The sequence below is a fragment of the Eptesicus fuscus genome, chromosome 9 (assembly GCF_027574615.1).
Source record: "Eptesicus fuscus isolate TK198812 chromosome 9, DD_ASM_mEF_20220401, whole genome shotgun sequence".
NCBI classification, from domain to species: Eukaryota; Metazoa; Chordata; class Mammalia; order Chiroptera; family Vespertilionidae; genus Eptesicus; species Eptesicus fuscus.
Window position 1 is genome coordinate 12,113,659 of NC_072481.1, and position 18,370 is coordinate 12,132,028.

The 18,370-nt window shown below is 36.9% G+C and overlaps 1 protein-coding gene across 9 annotated transcripts in view; it reads right to left on the bottom strand.

Moving 5' to 3' along the window:
• Positions 1-18,370, bottom strand: part of EIF4G3 (eukaryotic translation initiation factor 4 gamma 3) — a 270,009-nt gene that overhangs the window by 103,317 nt on the left and 148,322 nt on the right. For 6 of the 9 annotated variants that reach the window (XM_054720417.1, XM_054720415.1, XM_054720414.1 and 3 more), the window contains 2 exons: positions 12,066-12,174; positions 4,218-5,057 (listed from right to left, as the gene is read on the bottom strand). In XM_054720417.1, the coding sequence (XP_054576392.1) occupies positions 4,218-5,057; positions 12,066-12,174 (949 nt within the window). Of the gene's footprint in view, positions 1-3,964; positions 4,123-4,217; positions 5,058-12,065; positions 12,175-18,370 lie in introns of those variants that run through there. The other 3 variants (XM_054720419.1, XM_054720413.1, XM_054720418.1) reach the window with 2 other exon arrangements.

Here is an 18,370-nt window from a genome sequence, read left to right on the forward strand (position 1 = left end):
GTGTCCACATGGGGGCAGCTATCTTTGACCACATGGGGGTGGCCATCTTGTGTCTTGGTGTGACGGTCAATTTGCATATTACTCTTTTATTAGATAGGACAGTGGTCGGCAAACTGCGGCTCTTTGGCCCCTTGAGTGTGGCTCTTCCACAAAATACCACGTGCAGGCGTGCATGTATAGTGCGATTGAAACTTCGTGGCCCATGCACAGAAGTCGGTTTACAGCTCTCAAAAGAAATTTTAATCGTTGTATTGTTGATATTTGGCTCTGTTGACTCATGAGTTTGCTGACCACTGAGATAGGATAATGAAGTCACAGAAAGAGAAACTAAAAATAAAATCCCATTTACCATTGTACCAAAAAAATTAAGATACCTAGGAATAAATTTAACTAAGGAGGTAAAAGACCTGTACTCTGAAAACTATAGGACACTGAAAAAAGAGATAGAGGAAGACATAAACAAATGGAAGAACATACCTTGTTCATGGATTGGTAGAATCAACATCATTAAAATGTCCATACTACTCAAAGCAATTTATAGATTCAATGCAATCCCCATTAAAATACCAATAGCATATTTCACAAACCTAGAACAAACTCTCCAAAAATTCATCTGGAATAAAAAAAGACCCCAAGTAGCCACAGCAATCCTGAGAAAGAAGAACAAAGTTAGAGGGATCACAATACCAGATATAAAGCTATATTACAAAGCTATGGTTCTCAAAACTGCCTGGTACTGGCACAAGAACAGGCATATAGACCAATGGAATAGAACAGAGAACCCAGAAATAGACACAAGCCATTATGCTCAATATTTGACAAAGGAGGCAAGAGCATACAATGGAGTCAAGAAAGTCTCTTCAATAAGTGGTGCTGGGAAATTTGATCAGATATATGCAAAAAAATGAAAGTAGATCACCAATTTACACCATACACAAAAACAAACTCAAAATGGTTAAAGGACTTAAATGTAAGATAGGAAACCATAAAAATCTTGAAAGACTCCATAGGCAGCAAAATATCAGACATATATCGTAGCAATATCTTTACCGATACAGCTCCTAGGGCAATGGAAACTAAGGAGCTTCTGCACAGCAAAAGAAACCATCAACAAAACAAGAAAGCCCACTGCATGGGAGAACGTATTTGCCAATGTTATCTCTGATAAGGGTTTAATCTCCAAAATTTATAGGGAACTCATACAACTTAACAAAAGGAAGATAATCCAATCAAAATATGGGCAAAGGACCTAAATAGACACTTTTCAAAAGAGGACATACAGAAGGCCGAAAGACACATGAAAACCTGCCCAAAGTCACTAATCATCCGAGAGATGCAAATCAAAATGACAATGAGGTACCATTTCACACCTGTCAGAATGGCTATCATCAACAAATCAACAAACGACAAGTGCTGGAGAGGATGTGCAGAAAAAGGAACCCTCCTGCACTGCTGGTGGGAATGCAGACTGGTGCAGCCACTGTGGAAGACATTATGGAGTTTCCTCAAAAAGTTAAAAATGGAACTCCCATTTGACCCAGTAATCCCACTTCTAGGACTATATCCCAAGAATCCAGAAACAGCAATCAGAAAGGATATATGCACCCCTATGTTCATAGCAGCACAATTTACAATAGCTAAGATTTGGAAACAGCGTAAGTGCCCATCAGCAGATGAGTAGATTAGAAAACTGTGGTACATCTATACAATAGAATATTACGCTGCTATAAAGAAGGAACTTTTACCATTTGCAACAGCATGGATGGACCTGGAGAGCATTATACTAAGCAAAATAAGCCAGTTGGAGAAAGATAATTACATGATCTCACTCATATGTGGGATATAATGATCAACATAAACTGATAAACAAAAATAGATCCAGAGACAAGGGGTGGGGGAGGGGGGCAGTTAGGGAGCAACCAAAGGACTTGTATGCATGCATATTAGCATAACCAATGGACACGGACACTGGGCCTGCGGGGACTTGCCCTCGGGGTGGGCGTGGAGGGGGGTGTCAATTGGGGGCAAAAGGAGACATATGTAATACTTTAAACAATAAAAAAAAATATGACAATTTCAGGTGGACATATCTAAAAGAATAATTTAAAATTTTCATTGTTAACGTTTGTGGCATAACATTCAAAATATTTGTAGAGAAATGTGAGGGTCAGGAATGTTTCTGGTAGCTTCATAATTTAAAAAAATGCTAGAGTTACATGGGTTCTTAAGGTTCATTTACTTTGGGTTTTGAGCAGCGTAAGATACAAAGGGAAATTACACAATTTCCAGTTCCTTTAAAATACATTTATAGGTAAAAAAATCATGAAAATAGAAAAATGCCAAGACATGTTACTTTCTGAAATCACTAACCTCTACCTCACCCCTAATCAAGCAAAAGACAAATTCTTCTTTTCTAGCTAAACTCTGGTTTATAATGAAGAATCTATATATCCTCTCACTAAGGTACTGGTAACTTACATTACTAATTCCAAGAGTATTTGCATTTCAAAAAAATGTACCATAGTATGAAGTTTACTTGACCCAAAAATCTGTTTGTCCATTTATCCATGAACACTGCCTTGCGACATCAGGCCATTTATCGGACAAATTGGTTATAAGAAGAATGACTGTCTGGAAGTATGACTTTGGTACAGTCTTGCTTTACACTTAGTTCAGTTCTGAAGTATGGCTTGTATCTTTAACTTGAATTCCATGTGATTGCTTTGTTTTTCTTTGTTATGTTCATTTAAAATTTGTTCTTACTAGCCTCTCCTATTTGTGGAACTACCACATCAGTAGTTATTGAATGACAACTCACAGGTAGGTGTATGAAAACAATGAAGGGTCAAACAAATCAGTTCTCCAACAAACGAGTGATCTTTGGGGGGCCATTCACCTATAACCATACCAAAACCAAGACTGTTTTTTCAAAGAGTGACTGACAAAAAAAAAAAAATCACCCTACTAAAGGAAAATAGTTCCTGAGATAGTGATGGCAGTATGAATACCGATGCCAATGGAAGCCAGTCTGTTGAGGAAACAGGTGATTTACAAACATTTATGATGTTTCTCCCTGTCCTAACTGCCTTGCATTGTTTACTTTTCTGCTCTGGTTTACTGTGTTCAACTAGATGTTCTACTGTTCCAAGAAACCAGAAACCTTCCACAGACATTCATAAGGAAATTGGCCTCAAAAATTGAGCTGGATGGGAAAGCTACATCTTAAAAGTAGGGATCAGGTTTTTGACTTGTCAAGCTTCTCTATCAGAGAGTGAAAAACAGACAACACTGGGGATGTTGGTGGCTAAAACCTCCCTAATGCATATCTAGATCAACTGCTGGGGAGCACTCATTGTCAAATTGTTTAACTTAATTTGACAGTTATAGAGAAAGCAAGTTATACCTGTAGGACAACGTTGCAGAACATGGGCTATGCTGACTTGTTAAAAGCCATATTCTATGTGCTAATAACTTGAGTAGTTGATAAGTCTCAGATAACTTTTGATTAAAATTATAAAAACCCAATGATTAGTTCCTAAGATCTTAGGTGATGGTCTAGTAAAAAGAAATAATTTTGAATTGGGAAGAACACAATACATTGATAATATTAATGACAAAATAATAATGATAATCACAGGAGAAAATAAAACTTTTAAAAGAAAATATGGAAGAGCATTAAACTTATCTGCAAGTCAATCAAAGAGAGCATTTTTATTTTTTAGAACTAGGTATAAACCTTTAACGTTCTGGTAGCTATTTTCCTAAATCCAGGATTAAAGAGGTCTTGCATAAAGGAGTTCCTTTAAGTTTTGGATAGACTAGGTTTTAAAATTCTGAGGAGACAGGATTAGGGACTACAGGCCATGCAAGTTTTAATTGGTTTCCAGCCCCAAAGCAACAAAATTAACCACTGAGGAACTGATTCATATGAACAAGGCAAAAAAATAAAAACAAGAAACACATGTACGATGAGTGACATATACCTTGGAGGCATTTTGTATATTTGAAATTTCATTTGCATTTTTATACAATGGAGCAAGCAACTCTTGTGCAGGCTGCACTAAAACATAAATACACCATTGAAGAAATCAGACTAGGAATTTCAGCATTCATTTGATGTTTCTGGAAGTCAAGGAAAGTAGCCAATTAAAAAATAACTCAAATACTGCTTCTTTTTTATGTTCAGCAAGCATATAATTAATGGCAGAATAGCTTACCTGGGGCAGGGCTCTTTCTTGAACTTAAGTTCTGAGACTCCACAATCTCTTCTGTTTGCCCATCTGCTTCTACCTCTGTTTTGTTCTGAATCTCTTTTACATCTTCACTAACACAAGTTCTTACACTCTCATCCTCTTCTAAGACTCTGTGGACTGCAGTGGGAGCACCAGCAGCACTAACATCAGTGGCAGCAGCAGGAACAATGACTGGTGTGGGAGGAGGAGAAGCAGGAGGAGTTGGAGGAGATGGAGAAAAGGAAGGAATTGTAGAAGGGGTGATGGGAGCTGAAACACATTCCACTTTCATTTCTTCTGGGGGATTTTCCAGAATCTCCAATTCAAGAGTCAATGGCAACACCTCCTGTTTTACTAATTCCACAATGCTCTCCATGGCTGGTAATTTTTCACTAACTCCATTCATTTCATTAATTAGGTTATTACTAGAAATCAGTGGAATATCATTAGGAGCTACACTACAAGATTTCTTGCATATGTCATCATCAATTACATCAGTTTGTGAAGGGCCTGATGTTTCTGTGCAAGATGTGGGGTTGGGTACAGGAACTGTGTCTTCTTTTGAGGAGGAGAGGTCGCATCTGTCATCTGGAGCAGTGGTGAATATTGGCTGGCTACTAAGAGCAGCAGAAGTAGGGGAAGCAATTGAACTTCGAGCAATTGGAGAAACAGCAGTTGGTGATGGAGGCAGAGGAAGCTCTGGTATGGACACTGTTGCAGTAGTCTCACACATCTGGCCCAGTTGTTCTTTCTTTTCCCCACTAAGGACTAGCCTAAGCACTGGGGAAGGAGACTTTAACACTGGATCTGGTTTTGGCTTCTCCTCTGGGAAAGAAACAAAAAACAGTTTTAAGAATAATTCTTGGATTAGAGATTATATTGCATTATTTTGGGCCAATTCTTTTCACTTCTTACCCTAAATCATGGGTAGCAGAAGAGAGACTAAAGTATTGGACATCTATCACTTCAAAAACATTGTCATTTTTTTTCTAGTTACATCTACTATTACATAGAGAGTTTATTTTGGAGAAGGAGAAAGAATCAATTCATCAAATGATTATGTCAAGATTACAAAGAAAAAGCTCATCAAAATTGAAGCTAAATAAATTATTCTTGGAATGGGAGTGGGTCTTTTCCTTAAGGTAGCAATACCTTCCATCGCCACTATAACTTGTTCCCTGTAGAAATTCTATCAAGGATATACCATAGTGGCAGGATAGTTCAAGGGCAAATAGAGTTTAAATTATTATAGACTGACTAGAGGCCAGTGTACGGATTCATGCACCGGTGGGGTCCTTTGACCTAGCCTGCAGGGATGGGGCTGAAACCGGCTCTCCAACATCCCCCAAGGGGTCCCAGATTGCGAGAGGGCGGTTTTCCGGTGACACACCCCAGAATCGGGCTCCCTCCTCTCTGGTTCTGGGTGCGTCACCTGAGAACCGCCACTGCCAAGTGACCGCAGCTCAGCAGCTCCTGCGTTGAGTACCTGCCCCTGGTGGTCAGTGTACATCAAAGCTTAGGCTTTTATAAATAGATATTTTTATTCTATATATTTCTACACTTTGGGGAATTTTTATAAAGAACATGTATTAATTGTTTATTTATTATCAATGAAATTTATTAACTATCAGCAAAATAAAGTTCCTGAACATAAAAATTCATTTATAAATTAATTTCACTTTCACTTTTCAAAAGTTAAAGGCATAAAATTGAAAATTTATCTTGTGCCTTCATTGTAAAAATCAATTCTTTAGGGAGAAAACAGAGTTAATATGCAGATAATCAAGTCTAATAAAAAAGAACACTTAACATATATGTCTGAAACATTTTAATATAATATGTAAAATGCATGTCCCTGTACAGACACAGAAAGAATAGCAAGAGCAAAAGAGAAATAAATTAATAACTATAATAAAGGTACCAGAAAATGTAAGAAACTCTAATTCATGGGAATTTCCATATTTTAAAATTCTAGATAAGCTGATAATATAATTCATCCTTATGGGAATGAAACCCAAAGGAGATTCAGATTTTTTTCTAACCTTGTGCTTCCTTAGCACAATAAACAGGCTCCAGTAGAAAAGCAGATATTCATGAGTATGTTTATCAAATGCAAACAAAAATTTTAAGCCCTATAAAAAACAATCTACACTGAAAAGGACTTTACTTTCTCTGTCAGAAATCTTTAGGCATCAATGAAAATGAGTCTTTCCAATAAATTGTGGTGAACCAAGTCTGTCAAAGAAAACACACTGTTACTCAGATAAACAGACAGTAAATATTACCAGTGGGTTGTTAAAGGCTAATTTGTTCACTGCAACTACTTTTACTGGACTTAAAATTCACTTTAATTTATGGGCATAAAGGTCAGTGCTTCTTAAATTGAACTCTGCCTGTTTATTGTAATGGAGAAACGATCAATAGGCTCTCACTGCCAATCCCTCAGATTAAGTTGCCAGGGAAAGAGATAAAAATACTTCAAAGAAATATGTGCCACATATATAACAAATAAACATTTATTAAAAGATCTCTGATGAAAATAATTTCCAATTCAATGGAGTAATTGCTAATGAATGGGTCAAACATCCAGATTACAGGATAACATTGTGAAAGCACATCACAATAACACTCTTTATACATAGATGCAGTAAATTAAACAGTGGAAAATAATCATTCTCACATTAACAATATAACAAGAGTATGTCAATTCAATTACTAATTTAATGTGTGACACTAAAAATAATCAAACAAAAGGAGACCTAGGACTGAAACTTCTATATACCCCTGAGAAAAATCTAGCATTAATCAAACAAATTAGAAACAAAAAGTTATTTGAGAGCTCCTTATTCTGAAATAAAAAGTCCTTTAATTCATTCATTAAAGCCCTGGTGGGGCTCAGCTGATTAGAGCATCTTCCCGATATGCCAAAGTTGTGAGTTCGATCCCAGGTCAGGGCACATACAAGGGTCAACCAATGAATGCATAAGTAAGTACAACAATGAACCAATGTTTCTCTCTCTCTCTCTCTCTCTCTCTTCTCCTTCCTCTCTCTCTCTCAAGTCAATCGGTAAATTTTAAAAAACACACCACAAAAATGGCCTTTAATATAGAAAGCTGAAAAGTATAATACAGTAGATCTATATAAAGAACATAGATTTTATTATTAAGATAATGCTTTGCAGAGCCAAGATTACTTGAAATCTAATATACTGCATTAGAAATGTTTATAACATTTGCCCATCTTTAGGAACTTGTGGGAATTCCATTTTTAAGAATTTTTTGAAAAAATAATCATGTAAGAGTGAAAAGAGGCAGAGATTTGGAATATTTAAGGCAACAGTATAATAGCAAGAAGATGAGAAATAGACTAAATGTGTAACAATGAGGGATTTATAAAGAAATGATGGTCTGGTCATATTATGGTATATTATGTAATGAATTAAAATAGGCTTTTAAAAAGCATTTAATAATATGGTAAGTTTGTAACAAAAGATTTGTTTTTTTTAAAAAGCATGGCACAAAGTGTATGTAGAGCATAAGTCTAATTTGGTAACATAAGTGTAATTTTTTAACAAAAAATATACAGCCCTGGCTGGCGTTTTCCAGTGGTTAGAGCATCGGCCCTAACACTGCAGGGTCGCAGGTTTGATTCCTGGTCAAGGGCATGTACATGGGTTGTAGGTGTGAGTGGAAGGGGGTGCATGCAGGAGGCAATCAATCGATGAGTCTCTTCCATTCATGTTTCTATCTCTCTTTCGCCCTCCCTCTTTCCCCATCTTCCACTCTCTCAAAAGAAAAAAAAAATCAATGAAAAGAATATCCTCAAGTGAGGATTAACAAAAAAAACAAACAATAAATAAAAGATATGTAATAATGCCCTGGCTGGTGGCTCAGATGGTTGGAGCACCATCCTGTGCACCAAAAGGTTGTGGGTTAGATTCCCAGCCAGGGCACATACCTAAGGTTGCGGGTTTGAACCCTGGTTGGGGCATATATGGGAAGCAACTGATCGATGTTTTCCTCTCTCCCCCTTCCTCTCTCTATAAAGATCAATAAAACATCTTTGGGTGAGGATAAAAACAAACATAAAAAATATATAATATGTGAAAGTCTGGGACATTTATTAACAATGGCTCTGATGATGAGATAAGACACTTTTTCTTTCTCATTATATGTAGTAAATATAATGAATGTCATATAGGAAAGACAGAAAATACTACTCCCTTTTATTCTCATATTGTGGTGGAACCAATGCCTAGACGAGTGCCTTTTGGTTGTCATGAGTCTTATGTGACTGAGAGGGTGCTACTCTCATCTGATGAGCAGAGACCAAAAATACTAAGCATCCTGGAATTTGAAGGGCAGTCTCACTTAACAGAGAATAGTCCTGTCCTTATGCCAGAACAACCTCAATTGAGCTGCATTGCTTTACAAGTGATTGGATTATAACAAAATGTCATTTACTAAATACCTACCCAACATCAAATGCTTTCAAAAGGCACTAAGACCAAGGCACAAAAACTTTTATTTGTATTTAATTCTCCTCAATACACTGGGCTGAATGCACTTTCCCCCAAACAGCAAACAACGATCATTTAAACCAGGAGTAGCCAACCTTTCGGACCTCACGGACTGGTTGGCAACCACTGATTTTAAACTGTCTATACAACCAACACTAGCTGAAATTTTAATTCTTTCAATAGTTTTTCTCTCTACAAACCAAGCTGAGGTCTTTTCCTGGGTCTTTAGATCTTCATGTAACCACTCTAGCTGTTCATGTCAAAAACTCTGAAAACCAGAAGCTTAATAGCAGTCAACATTTATCAAATAAGCACTTATTATGTACCAGGAACGGGGTCAAATACCATAAATACACAGTGTTCTTAAATTCTTACAACTGCCACTGGGGTAAAAATGATTATATTCCTATTTTACAGATGGAGAAACTGGAGGATTTAGAAATTAAGTCATAGGTTCAAGGTTATATAGTTAGCAAGTGCTAAAATCATATCCTTTCAGTTTACAAAACAAAATGGTTTTTGAAAAAAGAGGTATTTAAGTGACTCAAAATGGTTGGAGACTTCAGGGCTAACATGGTAGATTTTATCCAGGGCAAACCCTCAGAAATGATATTTCCACTGGATAGAAAAACCAATCTGATGGCGGAATACATAATCAATTGATTCTTGGAGCTAATATACCAATCTTTGAAAATAGTATATTTAATATCCTACTTTAATTTCAAAAGGACATTTTTAAATTTTAAAAAATATTTTCTGAAGCCCGAGCTAGGTGGCTCAGTTATTTAGAGCATCATCCCATGCAACGGTTGTGGGTTCATTTCCCGGTCAGGGAATGTATGTTGCAGGTTCAATCCCAGTCGGGGTACATCTGAGAGGCAACTCTTTCACATTGATGTTTCTCTCTCTAAAATCTACAAAACATATCATCGTGTGAGTATTAAAAAAATATATTTTCGGAAAAAGAATGAGCCCTTTCTAATGTTATCCGAATTATATAAATTTAGTTTTTTAAAACAACAACTCCTCGCCCTAGCCAATTTTGCTTAGAGGATAGAGCGTCAGCCTGTGGACTGAAGGGTCCCAGGTTCGATTCCAGTCAAGGGCACATGCCCAGGTTAGAGGCTTGATCCCCAGCAGGGGACATGCAGGAGGCAACCGATCAATGATTCTCATCATTAATGTTTCTATCTCTCTCTCCCTCTTCCTTTCTCTCGGAAATAAATAAAAAAATATATTTTTTAAATACTCCTTCAACTCTGACCAGTGTGACTCAGTTGGTAGGGCATTGTCCCATGCACTGAAAGGTTTCCCATTAGATTCCCAGTAGGGGATGTGATAGGAGGCAGCTGATGGATGTTTCCCTCTCACATGGATGTTTCTCTCTCTCTCTCTCTCCTTTCCCCTTCCTCTCTCTATCAAAAATCAATTAAAATATTAAAAATAAATAAGTAAGTAATAAAAAATACTCCTTCAAAAACTATTCTATATATTGGCAAGCTATTGGTAAAATTTCAAATAGAAAATTATAACTACTACTGAGTTTTCTGAAAGATAGTTGACACTAAGAGGAAGACAGTAGTAGTCCCAAAGAATTACTTATCAGCTCTATGAAATGTACTTGAAATGGAAGTGCTTTTCTTTTCATCAAGGTAACCTGAAATATTTTCCAATTCACCCATATCTATATCATATGTCAATTTAAAATGTTGATTTTTATTATTCAAATTTCCACAAAGCATAAAAAACAGAGGAAACCAAGAATTCTGTATTCTTTCTTCTGAAAATCAAGGGCTACCTGAGATAAAACGCAAGTGTCTAACAACTAAAAATCTTAGCAGGTCAGAGCTATCATCATCAAGGAATATTATGAACTCTTTAGCATGGCCCAGCTATGGAGAGAGTCTGCATAGAGGATATATTTTAAGGCTTTTTTGCATAGTAAGTATTCAGTATGTTTAGAATACTTCTAACTAGCAAAAGGATTATAACTGCAAAAGTAAAGTAGTAGTTTGGCCGAAACCGGTTTGGCTCAGTGGATAGAGCGTCGGCCTGAGGACTCAAGGGTCCCAGGTTCGATTCCGGTCGGGGGCATGTGCCTTGGTTGCGGGCACACCCTAGTGGGGGGTGTGCAGGAGGCGGCTGATCGATGTTTCCCTCTCATTGATGTTTATGACTCTCTATCCCTCTCTCTTCCTCTCTGTAAAAAATCAATAAAATAAAATAAATTAAAAAAAGAAGTAGTTTGGAAGGGAATAATCTGAAAATTATTCTCCACTCAGATTGAAAGCATTCTAAATTTTGACTGAAAACTGCATTATCATTGGGAGTAGGAAGTGGTTTTCCTCAATACCTATGAATCGCATTCCTGCATGGTGAATAACTTTAATATTTAAAAATTTAGCTTTAAGTATGCAGGAGTTTCTAATCGGAACAATGCTCAAAGAAGTATTTGACAGTGCAACTTTCAGAAGCATGCCAGGTTATCTATCTTTTGGGCTAAAATGATCTTATAAAACAAATATAACACAGAACTTATTTTAGCTAAAGTCAACCTAAATCCAATGAGGCATCAAAGAGAGATTGCACTATCCCACTTTCTGGAGTGAGATTTCCCTTAATGTTTTCTATTATAAATCCAAATGGATTTATTTATTTCAACCAACATTTGGCACTCCACGTTCCAAGTCAATAGGAATAGAGACCTTAGTATGATTCCTGCATCAGTAGTTGGCTGTAATTTAAGCACATTTCAAATGCTAGGCTTGTCCCCACAACAACCCTGTGAGGTAGGTCTTCTTTATTCCATTCTGTAGGTGAAGGAACTAAGACACACTGCATAATGACCAATGAGACCAAATTGCTAGTGCATGATGGGGTCAGTGTTTGAACTCAGTACTATCCCCAACTAAGGCCATAAAAGCCAAACTTATAAGAAGAAACAATTTGTTTTTAGAATGGCAGGACACACAGGAACATGTTGAATACATAAATAAAACTGTTCTTCTTGTAAAGCAATACATGCTTTGATTTATTCTCCCAACCTTGTTGCAGAAAAAGTTTAAGGCAGTTAAGCTTTTATAAATATATACTGACATTGAGGCATTAAGAAATGTAGAAAAAATTTTAATAATGACCCCTACTTTACTTTCTTAGATGTTGAACACTGTGATTTTCAAACTCAAAGCTTTGTTTAAAAGTGGGTATCTAAATAATCCTTAAATGTTTTAATCTCACTCTTAAATGCTAAGGGCAGTGTATTAATATAAAAAGAGACTAAAGATAAGAGGGAGGAAAACAGTCATACACAAACCTTGCTTCTGGTCGCTAGCTGCAGTGACAGGGGTGCTGGCAGCAAGATGAGCGCTCTCCACAGTCCCATAAACCACAGGGCTGTGCTCGGGGACCTGGCTGGGCAGCTGCTGGGATTTGAAGTACAAAAAAGGGTGATAATGAGCGTGCGAACATAAAAACTAGCAATATGGAACCCAAGCCAAGTGGGGAAGACAAAGTGGGACAGGAGATCACAAAATTAAAAAAAAAAATAAAAAAGCAAGGAAAAAATATATAGGCCAGTTTAATAAATTCAAAAAGTATATGGGAAGATGGGGAAGGAAAGGAAAGAGGCAGCAGGAAAGGGGAAGGAAAAGAGATGATTACTATTAACCACAGCAAGAGAAGACAGCACAACAATCATTAGTACAATGCATTCTGTAGTGTTCCTTCTAAGGAGAAAGAGACTTTCAACCTAACAATAGAGGTCACATCTGAGAGGGAATTTAACAGCCTCCCAGTCAAAGACCAAAGGGGTTTTGGTCAACTTCACTTATAAACTACCTAGCAACGTAGTTCATCTGCCAAAAGCAGGACAAAGTACGATGGGTTTTAAAACCAGTTACTGGTTCAAGGAAACAATACTGAGGGGTGATCCCTGTCATTTGTCCATATTATCACAGAGATAAAATACAATCTGCAAAGTCTCTAAAGGCACTTTCACCTTAAAAACATCTTTAGCTTCTGAGTCAAGGATGATATCTTTTCACAGTCAGAAATCTGACTAAAAATATCTTAGCGGATATTTTTATTTTCACTCAGCCAAATATACTGAAATAAAAAGTGCCTATCAAAATCCTAGCAGAGTAGGTTGAAAAAATTGCAGCCATTGTTCAACTTAGAGGGAACAAGAATTAAACAAGAAAGGACATGGACAGTCATTCTACATCACATTCCAGGCAGGTATTTATTCTGGATTTGAAGTTTACAAAAGCCACAAAACAAAGCAGTGTCTCTCCTCGGAGATCTAAGGTCAAGTTTTTGATAGACACAGCCTCCGACACAGCCTCCGACATTGAATTCCATCAGTGCTATCAGAGCAGAGCTCCCTGCATAATTTTGACTTGCTTTTTGTTTTGTTTTGGATTTTTGGGGCAGGTGGGATTTAGGTATAGATGATTTGGGGTGGATAGGGACACTTAAAAGTGAGAGTTAATAAAAACATTTTCAAGTGAGTTAAGTCTCACGTACAGTGGGAATATAAAATACCGTATTTTCCGGCGTATAAGACGACTGGGCATATAGAAGATTTTCCTGGGTTAAAAAGTCATCTTATACGCTGGAAAATATGGGAAAATATTTCAGTTTAGACTTATCATTTAATTTATATTACAGATAGTAATGGGGAAAATACTATTTCACCTATTCATGAGATTATGGAACTGCTTATATTCACAATTACTTCTAAATGGACTGCTAAAATTATATTTCCACATATAAAAAATGAAGTTACTATTTCACTTTGAATCATGGCCAAATAAATGAAGAGTAGAGCCATGATTTTCTTTGAATCTTTAGTTCCAGTGGGGGAGGGAGACTATATTACTAAAATTCAAAAATTAGAAAGGCTTCATGAAAATACAAACTCAGTTCAATTCTATGGCTGAAAATAGTTCCAGAACAACGGAAAGATTCTGTTACTTAGCATTTATTAAACAGTTATCCACATCCCAAGAAAGAAAGAACTGTAAAATGTGTCATTTACCTGAAAGGAAGATAATATTAACTACTACAATTGCCTAGGAAATTAATATCCCCCGAAAAAAAAGGGAAATTAATATCCCCCCCAAAAAAAGGATAATTGCTAAAAGTAGGTCACCAAAATAACATCCATGGATAAAGTCAGATGTTTAAGACAATAAAAGGATCATGATACCTATACATATAGATTGGAGAGTTTTTCCATCTAAGATTAAAAATACCTTCAATCATATTAAAGAGGCAACTGCACAGACATTTTTAAATTAACAAAGTCTTGGGAAGATCTTATGCATAAAGCATTTATAAGGAAGGAATGAGATAACATGGTTAAATCACAGTTCCAAATTCAGCTATATAGCCGAAAAATGCTAGAAAAGTACTTCAGTTTCCTTAACTACAAAATGAAAAGGAACTAAAAATCATTTGAACTTTTAACATTTTCTAAGCCTTTGATAGTACCAAAAAAATATAGCATATTAATATGATATATATTTCAATACTTTAATCTTGTTTTAGTCTTTTTATTTATGATAATCTCAAACTTTATCTTAACCTCTAATTTCAATTCTTTTCTCCTAATAACTATAGTCTGTTACAAAGGACTTCCTCATCTTTCCAAAGCACAAACAATCATGGCTTATTTTAACTAACTGATAAATCAGAAAACACACTGGATATTGTGACTCAAAACATCACATAAAAAAATATCACATCTAATGCTGTATGAATTTTGATCCCTATAAGGAAATGAAGCTTTTGGGTAGCTAGAGAACTTGGGTATATGATCTACACTGCTGAGAATATTTTAAGGAATTTCAAAATCACTACACTTCAGTCACTTTCATTATTGGTGGATATGAAAATTGATAAAAATGATTCTGGAAGGGCAATTGGTATCAAAATATAAAATAAGTCAATAAAGATGATCAGGAAGTCAGAGTTAAAAGGTCTGATTGGCAGAAAAATAAAAAACGAATTCTCATTTTGATAAAGGAACTTAAAAGTATGCCAAGATATTAGATAACCGATAATATCCAAGAAATGAATTTCCTTTATGAATTCTACTTGAGAATCTATTCTGTTAAAGGTTTATATATTAAATTTGAAGTACTGGCCTTTAGGGATAATGGTAGATTTGGGCTCAAATACTGCAGGAATTAACGTTTTAAACAGAATGTTTACCAACAGGTGAAACAGGCAACAAAATCTTGAATTGTCCTTAAGTATTTTTTGTACAATTTAAAATTCATTTCCCTTTATATAGCCTATACAATTTCTACTCAGAGGACAACTTCTTTACTATCTACTTTAATGTTGTATATGACAGGATGCGTAAATACAGAGGTAACTGTAGATAGGGAGTCACCAAACCATGGTCCAGGGAACATGTATCTGCTTTTGAACTGCCCGTGAAACAAGAACATTTTACATTTTTAAATAGTTGGTGGGAAAAAATCAAAAGAACAGTATTAATTGACACATAAAAATTACAGGAAACTTAAATTATACTGCCCATAAATAAAGTTTTATTGTAACAGCCATTCATTTACATATTATATACGGCCTCTTTCATGCTACAATGACAATGATGAAAGAAACGATGGCTGCAAAGCCGAAAATATTTACTATCTGGTCTTTTACAGAGAATGTTTGCTAACTCCTATAATTTATTGAAAGAAAGCCAGAGACTCTAAATAGTATACAAATATTAGCAAGACTCTGATATAATTTGTTATCTTAAGAAGCTATTTGAATATTTCACATTTCATTATTTTAGGTATATAGCTGACCCTTGGTATCGCTGGGGATTGGTTCCAGGAGCTCCATGAATACCAAAATCTGGGGATGCTCAAATGCCTTATATAAAATGATGTGGTATTTGCATAAAACCTACATACATCCACCTGCATATTTTACATCTCTAGATTACTTACAATAGTACTGCAATGTAAATGCTATGCAAACAGTTGTCACACTGTATTGTTTACAGAATAATGACAAGAAAAAAATGTACATGTTCAGTTCAGACCCAATAATCATAGGCCTAAACACATAGTACATGTCAGCAACAATTGTAACATTTTTTTCTAAATATTTTCAAACTAAAGTTGGTTGCCTCTGCCCATATATACAATGAGCGGACTCTAATTGATTTTTCAAAGTTCCATTCAATGACTTTAAAATAATCCTTGAACAAATACCTCTTGTTTAACATATAAATCCTGAGAACAACCAAGCACAGCACCTACTGAGAAACACTATGAGGATTAAGAAGTAAAATAACAATAAATGACTCCAGAAAAAAGGACCAAAACATGCTTCTTTACTACGTGGGGGAGAATTCTCCCAGTTCATTCATTAGAAAGGTGTGCATGTGTTTCCCCTTGGTGTTTACCATGTACAAAACATTGAGAACCCACTGGTAACTAAAACAGACAAAAATCCTTGGCTTCATGGAGCTTATATTCTATCAAGGAAAACATATTAAAGGATAAACCATATACATATAATATTGCTCAGCCATAAAAAGAATGAATCTTGCCATTTGTGACAACATGGATGAACCTAAAGGGCATTACACTGACTAAAATAAGTCAAACAAAGACTGTATGGTCTCACTTATATGAGGAATCTTAAAAACAAACAAACAAACAAACAAAACTGAGCTCATAGTCAAGAATAGATTGGTGGTTGCCAAAGGCAGGTGAGTGAAATAGGTAAAAAAAAGTTTAAAGGCACAAACTTCCAGTTATAAAATAAACAGGTCATGGGGATGTAATATACAGTATGACTATCCTATCTAATAAAAGAGTAATATGCAAATTGACCGTATCCCGATACACCCACAAGCCATGCCCACCAGCCAATCAGGAGGAAGTATGCAAATGAACCCAACCAAGATGGCTGTGGCCACGGAGCGAGCAGGAGGCTTGGGTTTCCCAAGCAATGGAGGAAGCCAAACTTCCCCCACATCCTGGCCGGCCCAGGCCTCCACTCAAGACTACAAAGTTTCAATTATAGAAGATAAATAAATCCCAGATACCAGGGCCTCCACTTGGGTCGATGTGGGGCATGGCCGGCCTGCAAACCACCACAGGCCCCTCACCCAGGCCACCCCATGCCCCAAGGGAACCCCCACCCTGATCCGGGATACCCTTCAGGGCAAACCAGCTGCCCCCACCCATGCACCAGGCCTCTATCCTATCCTATCTAATAAAAGAATAATATGCAAATTGACCATCACTCCAACACACAAGATGGCTGCCCCCATGTGGACAAAAAGATGGCCACCACAAGATGGCCAGCAGGAGAGGGCAGTTGGGAGGAACCAGGCCTGCAAGGGAGGGCAGTTGTTGGCGATCAGGCCAGGAGGGGAGGGAAGTTGGGAGGGACCAGGCCTGCAAGGGAGGGCAGTTGGGGGCGATCAAGCCTGCAGGAGAGGACAGTTAGGGGTGACCAGGCCTGCAGGGGAGGGCAGTTAGGGGCAAAGAGGCTGGCAGGGAAGCAGTTAGGCATCAATCAGGCTGGCAGGGGAGTGGTTAGGGGGTGATCAGGCTGGCAGGCAGAAGCAGTTAGGGGCAATCAGGAAGGCAGGCAGGCGAGCAGTTGGGAGCCAGCAGTCCTGGATTGTGAGAGGGATGTCCAATTGCCCGTTTAGGCCCCATCCTACCGGGATCGGGCCTAAACGGGCAGTCGGCCATCCCTCGAGGTGTCCCATATTGGAGAGGGTGCAGGCTGGGCTGAGGGAAACCCCCAAAACCCGTGCACAAATTTCATGCACCGGGCCTCTAGTATTTAATAATAGTATTATATTGCATATTTGAAAATAGCTAAGAGAGTAGATATCAAAAGAGAAGAAACTTTTAAAAGAGACTTTTTGTAACTGTGTATGGTTGATGGATATTAATTAGACTTATTCTGGTGATCATTTTGCAATATACAGAAGTCAATCAAATCATTTTGTATGCACGAAACTAAAATAATGTTATATGTCAATTACACTGCAATAAAAATTTTTTGAAAAAGAATAGACAGAGGAGAGGCAAGACAGAAACAAGGAGATGATTAAGGGAAGTTACTGTTGTCCAGGGGAGAGATCAAAGTGGCTTAGAGTACAATAGCAGTGAAGGTGGTAAAGAATGAGTCAGATAGGACTTGCAGATATAATGGTTATAAAATGTAATATAAAGAGGATTTAAAAATGACTTCTCACACAAAGCCACTCTATCAACTCAGGGAAGCAGCCAAAATGCGGAGACAAAGAAACTGGTCACAAATGAAAGAAATGGAGGAAAGCAAACGACTGGATATAGAGTTCAAAACCACGGTTATAAGGTTTTTCAAGAATTTTCTAGAAAAGGCTGATAAATTTAGCGAGACCCTCGAAGATATGAAAAAGGACCAACTAGAAATTTAGCATACACTGACTGAAATAAAAAATAATATAAAGAGATCCAACAGCAGACTAGAGGATCACAAAAATCAAGTCAAAGATTTGAAATACAAAGAAGTAAAAAACACCCAACCGGAAAAGCAAAAAGAAAAAAGAATCCAAAAATATGAAGATAGTGTAAGGAGCCTCTG